General features: G+C 30.4%; 1 protein-coding gene across 2 annotated transcripts in view; it reads left to right on the forward strand.

The window, feature by feature from the left end:
- The window catches only part of LOC107443243 (alkylglycerol monooxygenase), a 37,895-nt gene that overhangs the window by 13,947 nt on the left and 13,707 nt on the right, over window positions 1-10,241 (forward strand). For both annotated transcript variants that reach the window (XM_071178623.1, XM_071178624.1), the window contains exons 4-5: window positions 2,758-2,861; window positions 9,443-9,538. In XM_071178623.1, the coding sequence (XP_071034724.1) occupies window positions 2,758-2,861; window positions 9,443-9,538 (200 nt within the window). The remainder of the gene's footprint in view (window positions 1-2,757; window positions 2,862-9,442; window positions 9,539-10,241) is intronic.

Below are 10,241 nucleotides of genomic sequence, written 5' to 3' on the forward strand. Positions count from 1 at the left end.
GTTTCGCCATTTAGATGAAATATACTTATCAGTATAGTCCATTCCCAGTCTTTTCAGTAGGTGAAAATAAGGGGAAGGAACATTTTAAAATGCTTTTAAATATGCAATGTAATCTAAAATTGTATCTGCTTATTATTAATATCAATTAATAATAGCTTGTCTTTAATATCAACTAATATTTTCAATATCTATTAACAATAATATGAGAAGGGCAATACTTGTTATTACTCTTTTAAAGTGTAATTATTTATTTTTGCTACGAACAAAAATATTTATTGGTTTCTTCATGAAATTTTGTATCATTTTGAAGAAACCAACAAATCATGCTTTTTTTTCTGAAGCTTTTCTTTTACTGTGTGACATGTATCATATATCCTTTAAAAAACTTGATAAGGGAATTATTATAGTTAAGTTTTGTTTCACTAATATAGGTTTCCCTTTGATTAAATTTCCTTTTGGAAAATATATTTACACAGAAAAGTAGAAAGCCAAAAATAATAAAAAAACTTATTAATATTTTGTAAGAAATGCACGGGGGGGATGAATATTTTTAAAGTTCAAATGATACATGAATTGATTACATGTATTATGAATTTTGGAATAAATATTTACTTTAATTATTATACATACTGCTCAAAACAATTAAATGATTGAATAATTGATATATTATCGTCAGAAGTAGTAGGCGAAATTAGATAAAAATGACATTTGTTTGGCAGAAAAAAAGCGTTTTATTTGGCATTTGGGTATAAAAGGAGAAAAAAACGCAATTTGTGTATATGAGAAAAACAAAATAAAAGATATTTTCTTAAAAGAAAATTGCTTTTAGTAGGGGGATATGGTTTCCCTGGACGTCCAGAAACGTTGAACAGGATGAACAGAAAAATGGCACTCGTCAGAGAAAAGAATATTACGCCATATATTTCGCTTCCAGTTCACATGCCCTGTTGCCCACTCCCTGCGGGCGCGACGATGCCTTGCTGTTTACGTAACACACATCATTGATCGGGTAACATACAGATCCACAGCGTGAAGGCGGTTTCTGACAGTTTGTGTCGAAACTGTAGAGCCGGTAGCCAACGGGAGGTACTGTTGAAGAAAAGTGGCATTCATATTTCGGTATCCCAGAGCCGTTTGCGTTAAATAATGGTTTTCGTTGGGCAATGTTGCACGTTTACACCCTTGCCCTGATCTTCGGCCTGCATTTCCAGTCTTCAAAAAACGGTTTCAGATCCTGGAAATCACACTTTGTGGAACTCCAATGGCTTCTGCTACTTCGGCTTGTGTTTGGCCCCCCTCTAACTGGCCAATAACTTTCCAAGCTTCTGATTCGGTTAAATGAATTCGTCGAGGCATCGAACTAATCGAAACAACGCGCTTATTGAATGTCTACCATTCATATCCGATTTGTCTTACGTTAAGTTGAAAGCCAAATTAAATTCACTGCCGCTAAGGCATCGTGTTCGACATCATACTAAAAATTTGTATACTGTAAAGTTTGAAAAGAAGAAAAAATTGCATTTGTGACTCTCTTCTTCCATTTTATGCACACAAAAAATTTTTATACCGCTATTTGATACTAGACTTACAATATCCTTTAATTGTTTTGATTAATGCATTACAAAAAAATTTGCGACTGATCAAAGTTTTCAACTTCACTAAATTTTAGTGATTTTGGAAACGTAAAAAAGCTTAAGTCGGAGTCACAATAGATCGAATACATAATTTCTCTTGCAAATCTAAAAAATAAAGTTAAAAACACAAAATTCAACAGCGAACAAGTGTTCTAAATGGGAAATTCTTACAATTCAATATCTTTTCGATCAATATTAAACAAAGTAATTAAAAATGAGAAATAATTTCTAAAATGCATCTTTCTCGAGGAATTATCTTTGAATAAACGCGCTTCATAATTAAGTACAAAAAGTTTTTGATTCGCCTAAAACGTTACTGCAGTGTTCTGCAATACTGCAAAAAAAAAAGAAAACAAAGAAAAAAACTAAATTGACATAAAGAGACCCAAGCCGACGGCAGCTCTTCTAAATAAACTATTGAAACATAATTTCAACATTGTGGCTATCTCCCATACTTTGAAGGAGTCATTAAGATTCCAAATGGACCGGAAAAAGGGAAAGCTTCAAGGAAAGTGCATTTTAGCATCTGATTCCATAACTTAAACATTAGTTCGAACTAATTAATAATAAAATTTTTGAAGTATCCATTGAAATAAAAGTTAGTTCTTGAGGCAAGAAAAAAAAATACATAAAACCTTTTAGTAAAGAATAGTTTCCAGTTAAGTTTCGGGGATATCTAATTTATTTTAAGTAACCGTTTTCTTATACTTAGGGAGAATAAGTAGAATGAGGAAAATAGAAAAATTTCCTGAAAATTAAATATTTTTTTTTTATTCTTTGGAAAATTTCGTGGCCAAATACACTATCAAAAAATGTAAATGCATCAAATATCAGAAAAAAATAAATTTCTCTGAGTCAAGGAACTTGTCTCTTTATTAATATTTCACAAAAATTGCTCGGTACTTTCGAAGAATACAAATATTTTTACATAATTTTTTTCAAACAAGATTTTGGTGTTTGAACTCGGGAAAGAATCATTTTTCAGCAATTTTTATTAATGAACAATGTATGTCTACCTCCAAATAGATTTTATAAAATAATAATCGTAATGCATTTTTATTCTACAAAATATTGTATTTTTTTTTATTTTACGTTTGTGAACTAACTATACATTTTTTTATAGAGGTAAATATATTGTGGGCTATTCATGAGCCTCATCACACACCAGAAGAGATGCAATTTTCTTCTCCAATGAGGAATTCCATTCTATTGATTCCCATTCATTGGGTATGTAAGAATACTGAAACTATTTTTATTTTTAAAATTCCGAATTAATCTCCCCTAGGTTAATTGTGACTGCAGCCGTTTGTATATACAATCTTCTCGATTATCCAAATTTAATCTTGCAGAATAAACTTAAACTCTTGAGGTTTCGAAAAGTGCTAGTTGCTTCGGAAAACCATGACTGAACTAGATCAGTAACTTAACTATTACGTATCAGATTAATTCAACATCCTAAAATGGACTGTCATTAGAACAGTGCTGTTTCCCCTAGGTAAGGGTAGACAACGGTTGAGGCTGCATGCTACGTTGGTTCTAGATCTGTCGTGTCAAAACAAACTTATGGAAATAGAAATATTTTTATGTATTATCTTACTTTAAAGAATGTAAAATGATTTAGATCGTCCAGAAATTATTTTACATCATCAAATATATTTTGATTATTATTTTTTTAGCATAGTAAATGAAATCGTCTTCATCGAAACAATTAAATTCTTATAGCACGGTAATTGGATTCATAATTTTTCGTGAAATGTTTCGAAATATTTTTGTTGTTGTTGTTTTTCGAATTATATAGATACAGAAATATGTACTATTCTATGAAGAGGAAGAATATTCTATAACTATTACAGCTCTGTACGTCCTGAAATCACGTTTATACATTAGAATGAAGTAAGCAATGTTGACGTAACTTCAATTTGTAAGGAATTGAAGACAAAAAATGTATTTTACCGTAATACACACATCTGTAACAGCATGCTATCACGAAATCAGAAGTTATGTTGTTGATAATAGAAAGGTAAAAACTATTGAGAAATTGTTCTTCAAATGTTAGGCACGTTCTGTTTGAGAAAGATTTACCAATGTACCGGGTCGTTTTTATAAGTTTTTCAGCCTTTTCCTTGAGGAAATTTTGCTTCTTATTTGCTGCTTAAAAAATGGGGCCCTACTCTGCTAATGATTTTGGTAGAACTAAATGAAAACTTAATAAATAAAAGACTGATAATAACCTATCCCCTAGAGGGCGTACTCGAGCGTTGCGATCGCGAATAATGTTTCAAAATTAAATTGTTCAAATGATTAGTCTCAGTTTTTCAGTCAGAAGCTGTGTCACTAAATAGGGAAAAAGTTTTTAAGAAAGCAACTGAACAATGACACGATTTAAAAAACACACAAGTTTAAAGCGAATTCATCTTATTTCCGACTGTGTTTCATGTTCTCCACGATAGGGGGCAGTATTTGAAGAGGTTGTTTCAACTTCCGGTAGATGATTCAGGTAGAAGAATTTCTGCTGGTGTAAACTAAATTGCTTAAATCTGCATCTCAACGATCAGGTAATTGCATATCAATATAGGATAATTTTTCCATTGGATTTTTTTTTTCATATCTTCGTCTAACATTTTAAAATAGAAGAACACAAAGCATGACACAAAAATTTAATTCAGAACAACTGAGTATTCCGAGTATATACAAAATAACCCAGGACATCAAAAAAAGAAATAGTCACGTCAATGCTATGACGTCAGAAGAGGACCTCAAAACTTCCGGTAGGGTTTCTTTGTTGTTGTTTTTTTTAGGATAGATGGTGAATCCAATTGGCAAACTAACTGTCAATGAAAAATTCGAAAATATTGAAATTTCTTTTGTAACTTTTTTACAATAAATTGAAAACTAAGTGTCCTACTAAAAAGATATGGAAGAAGAGGAAGCCAAAAATAATAAACAATATGAAGATGAAGTTACGCAAAGGCAAAATAAAAGTACAAATACTGAGGAAAAGCTAATGCAAGTTAAAAGCACAGATACTACGGAAATTAAACAAACACATCAAAAAGCAACAGATACTAAAGAAGATAAACAAACTCTAGCTAAAAGTACTGATACCACAGAAAGTAAAGAAACGTCTGTAAAAGGAACAGTTACCAAAGAAGATTGGCTAACCCGGGATAAAGGAACATACACTGCAGAAATTAAACAAGCTCAAGTCACCATAAACAAATAAAAAAATTAAGGACGGGACAACTAGATAAAGATATTATTAACTATCAACTAGCAAGATAAGAAATAGAATAGCTTCCATGAAAATATAAACTTTTTAATGTCTTTATTATTAATTAAATAAACAAACTGGTTAATTTTGTTTCTCATTTCAATTTGCAACGACATTGACAATTAATCTAATAACCTTAGAACAACGTTAGCAAAATTGCTTGATATTCTGGCTAAAAGAATAACATAAAAGAAATATAACTTGCTAAATTGTTTTTATAATACATATTGTTATGAATTAGCACTTTAAATATTTTTTATTTACTTTTTCGGTGCTACTCGGTTTTGGGGGCAGTAAAAACCTATTTCCATAGTATATACTACCTTAATACCACTAGTAACATAATAGTAACTATAATCCAAATCAATTTAGCATCACTGATATCAAGTACTATTGTTGAACTGCCTTTGTTCTTTAATTTAAAAATTCCCTTAGAAATAACCAAAATCAATTTAGCACAACTGGTCTCAATACAGTTTGGCGGTCTTTTGGGGATTAGTACTTTTTTTGCGTCATTCAAGCACTAAACGTCTTTAAAAAAGAGCTGTAAACTATGTTTTGTGAACATTACCAAAATATAATTAGTGTTGAAAATACTATTGTTACGTGAACAGCCTTTTTTCTTAATTTTAAGAAATTCTTAATGCTATTTGAAATATTGAGTCATTGTCTTATTTTTCTGGCAAAATTATTTCGTTGAAGAAAATGGCGCATTTAGTTGTAATAAGCAAACAGAAATATCAATTCCTTAGTCAAAATTGAGGTAAAAATTATTTAAAAAATTCTGAAACAAAAAAAAGGTTCGGTACCCAACATTTGAGCTTAGAATTTCTTTAGTCTGTAATTTGACATTCATCATGGTGGTGCTTGTTTTTGGTACTGAAACGAAATTCAAGTTGCCAAGAGAAGTTAGTTGCAGAATTACTTATAAAATTTAATTTAAAGCAATTAATTACTTATTTTTCTTATTTATGCCCACTGAAAAAGTGTATGTCTAGAAAAAAGTTAAACCTTAACGAAGAAGAAAGTTTTTTCTCTTTTTCTTCTCTTTTACAACTTTTCCACTTGTAACCATGTTCGCCAAAAAAATTGAAAACAAAGATATTTTTGTGCACTTTTAAGTGAAACGGGGCAAAGGAAATTCAATATTTTTTTTAAAGAAATTTATTGCTTTTTTATTTTATTGTTATTTAATTTTTTATAAACGGTCATTTTGCTTAGTATTTTCAAAAATAAATAAAATAAAAAATATATAAAAGCAAATTGAAAAAAGAAGTTGGAGGTCTACAATTTTTAGCGACTTTTTTCTTGCTTACGAGAACATGGAAAAAATTCATTTACCTAGACTATTTAAGATTTTTTACCATAGCAGCAATTTTTTCCTTAACATCTATGAACTAATTTATTTTTTACCCGTAATGTTTGCTTTACATAGAGTATATAGAACTATATGGAGATCATGTTTAAAATAATGTCTCTTGTGAAACTATATAAAATATTTTACTTGAATATTAAAGACTTGAATATAAAGAAGGGGTTTGAATTAAGACTATAGGGATTGTCCTTCATATCAACACGCCACCGGAACCAAATTAATGCACTATTAAAAAAAACTCTAAAGATAGGGGGGGGGGCAGAGCGCTTGCCTGCCGGTGTTCACGGGGCATGCGAATTCTGCTCTCGAATCACACTGAACACAATGCAGCCAAAATCATCTTATAAAGTTATTTTTTTTAGTGTTAAAATAAAAGAGTTTTGTTAAAATAAGAAAACGAATCAGCTTAAAAAAAACAAGCTTCCGTTTTTAAATTCTGTGAAATAAACAGTATTATACTGTCACATCAGTTCATAGTTTTTTTCCGTTAATTTAACAGAGATTTTTTTTAACATTTATAGGCAGCTAAATCTTGACAAATTCAAAGCTTCAGCTTGATTTTAAAAAGTCTAACATTAATGTACTACGCATAATATTCATATAAGATTTAAAGAATAAATAATAAGGTCTAGGTTACTTTTCATTGCATACACATTTTTCCTTAACCCACTTTAACTATTTCCTTAGACTAATTATCATAGTGAAAGTAGTAAAAAAGGAATAACGTCAACCAGTTTCCTTGCTTTTTTCTCTTACGAATTTAAAAATTTAATGGACAGTTCGATAAGTCATTAGGGAAATTGTTCTATTAGAGTCATTATATCGAATATTAATGGGATGCTTAATGATATGATAATAAGAACTTAAAATTCAATGCGAAGTCAATAACAAATATAATAAATTTCAGTATTATGAAACTTAATACGAGGCGTCTTAACGTGTGCCAATTTTTAACGTTACATTGAAATAATTTAGACAAATCATTAATTATATTTGACCATTTAATGTTTAGACAATGTGTTTTAATCAAAATTTATCTTAATTATGCATTTTTAAAACGTATTTTGAATTTTAAATTACCATTTGCTTCTCTTTTTAAATTCACAAAAATGTGGATAGTTTTTTTAAGAATGTTTAACTTTGAATTAATTATGTTCGGTCTCAAACACTTGTAAAGTAACTACTACTTGCATAATAACTTCATTCGCTTCAAAAATATAGAACATCGCCAGTAGCCCATTGTGCAGCTCTAGTGCGACGTAAATTAACAACAACAGGAGAAAAACAATCAAGTTGTTTGAAGCACTCAAAACAGGCTCCCATTATCAAGACTCGCCAGACGCGAATGAGAAGAAACAAAAGTGACTTGAAATATAAGAGATAAAGTTGTCGACAAAAAAAGAAAAAGAAACATAACTAGAAAAAAATAACTGTAGCCAGGAGAGAAAAAAAAGATGAAAAACAAAACAAGAAAAACCACAGTGGCCGAGAAAGGCAAATCAGGGTAATATGGATTTCCACGTGATTTTGGAGAGGTAGTAATTAACAAATGTAGTTAACAAGGGAATCAGTATTCATATGAAACTAATTTTCTCTTACTGTAAATTAATTCAACAAAATAACTGGCTTCAAATGCGTAAATAACACAACCACAGTCTCGTGATGAACATACGTATCAACAATTGTCCCACCTACATAGAGTTGGGCAGGCTAAAATTTTTAACAATAAATCAGGTACTGCTCTCCTAATGATAATTACACTATATTACTAAACTAAATAATTGCGATTATTTTTCACCGATCCTTACTTTCTTCGTCTCTTTTTCTTAAAATAATTTCTAATAAAAATCAAAATAATTTCTTGAATTGAAAAAAAGCTATTTTTTGCATTTGTAAGGAAAAATGAAAAATGTTTAAAATGGCAAGTGTCATTTAAAACAAAGAAATAATATAACATCTTGTTGATATTTATACCTACTGCTTTTCTACTTAGTGTTACTGCATGATACCTACCTATATATCGAAATTTCAGAGAGTGAAAATCACGGGTGATAAAGATTTACAATGTCGCGTAGATAAAATCTGGTCTGTATGTAAAATTCAAGGTGAGATTAAAATCAAGAACATAAAAGTTTAACGATTCATAAAAATATCAGTTGGAGAATTAAAGGAAAGTGAAGTAAGTTTCATTTCGAAGTTGGCAGGCAAATTTCAAGTGTTACAATAAAGGTTTTAAATGATCTATTTCCCGACTATCAAAGGGTGTTCCTAAATCAGATATTGATAGTCAAACTTAAGGTATTACAATAAATATTAAAAAAAATAATAATAACCAACGCAATTTTCTTCTATGAACTCGAAATTATTCTTTTATGTCTCCCTATCACCATTTTTCTAGTGTTTTTGGTCAGTAAGCACGCAAACTTTCAGCGTCGTTTTTCGCCGACATAAACGGAAAAAATGTGAAACAACCACCGTTCCTTCCTCGCAGCTACTGCTCTTGTTGTCCAAAAACGGTGAATTGATTCTGTTTCTTTTGATTAATCGAGTACTGTTGTGAATCATAATTTTTTAAGTTTTTTTTGCGAAACTTTTCAATGAAGTGAGGGCATGGCATTCCAGAAAAATAATGCTTCAACACGTTCCTGGTAAAACAGCATTTCACCGCCTTGAACAAAATTAGCCTCTTCCCAATAGAAGCCTATGACTATGCGATCGCCTATCTCAATTGTTGTAGACTGGGAACAGTCATTATCACCAACCAGAAATAATTCGAAATTCAAGGCATTTTCTCTGAATTTCGATTGAATTATGGACTTAATGTAAAGCAACTCCCTCTGCATTATTGCAGTCAATGGGAATTCTTATTCCTCTGATATTATTACCTCCTTCCTAGGATCTTTTAGTGAGATCAACTTCCACCAAATGTTGTTCTTTATATTTAAGCGAAAATTTATATGTAGAACATTGTGAATGAGAGTATATATATATAATTGTATATGCATCTTTCTTATATAATATTTTTTATTCTTGAATAAAAAATATTGGCACTTTTATGACCACTTTTTTGAAAACAATAGATCGTTCGATCTCTTTATCTTTTGAAAATTTAGTTAAAAAATTTTCATTTAGTTACGTATTATTGTTATTTTTTTCACGCAGCTTACGTATGTGCCTCTGGCGTTAGTGATTCCTCCCACTACATTCCTTGTTCATTACCAGATTACTATAATCTATCAGTATTGGCTTCACACAGAAGTAAGTGTTTGATAAGAACAATTTCTGGAAATATTGGATATAGATGTTTTATTTAATAGCCGTCGTTGAACAGTCAACCTAAATTTGAGTTTACGACTACCAATGTTCCTCCCTGTAGCCTTATAATTTTGAACCCAATGAAGAAGACAAGGGAATTCCTAGATTAGTATGTCCAGAGTTATTGATTTGTTATGAGAACTTAAATGACTTTGTTACGTCGACAGATTTACCGTGTTCCAGTCCACCCTTTAATACTCTGAAATTCTTCCACCGGATAGATCCGAACTCCCATTCTCACGAACACTAGTCCAACGCCCTACCAACCAGGCTATTCCAATCCAGAGATAATTATTCTGCTTTGGTAAAGAGTGTTTTATAAAGTAATTTTTAGACTAAATATTTGTATGAATGAAAATTATTCTTAAATAGAAGCACCAATTAAAGATTTAAAACAAATTACATTGCTTGTTATTATTAAAATATAGAATTTACTTAAATTGAAGTATCTATCAGCAACTTGAACATTTGTGGAAAAAATTAAAATATAATTTTGCAGTTTGTATTACGTTGGTTGACGAATCACAGATTAAAGACTCTTTCTTCAAGCAGATTTTTATGTGTTTCAACTCCTTGTAAAGCAAATATGGTTTAGTTTCACTCAAATCCCTCTATACATTTTTTTTCCAATGGCAGGCACTGAATT

The sequence above is a fragment of the Parasteatoda tepidariorum genome, chromosome 3 (assembly GCF_043381705.1).
Source record: "Parasteatoda tepidariorum isolate YZ-2023 chromosome 3, CAS_Ptep_4.0, whole genome shotgun sequence".
NCBI lineage: Eukaryota > Metazoa > Arthropoda > Arachnida > Araneae > Theridiidae > Parasteatoda > Parasteatoda tepidariorum.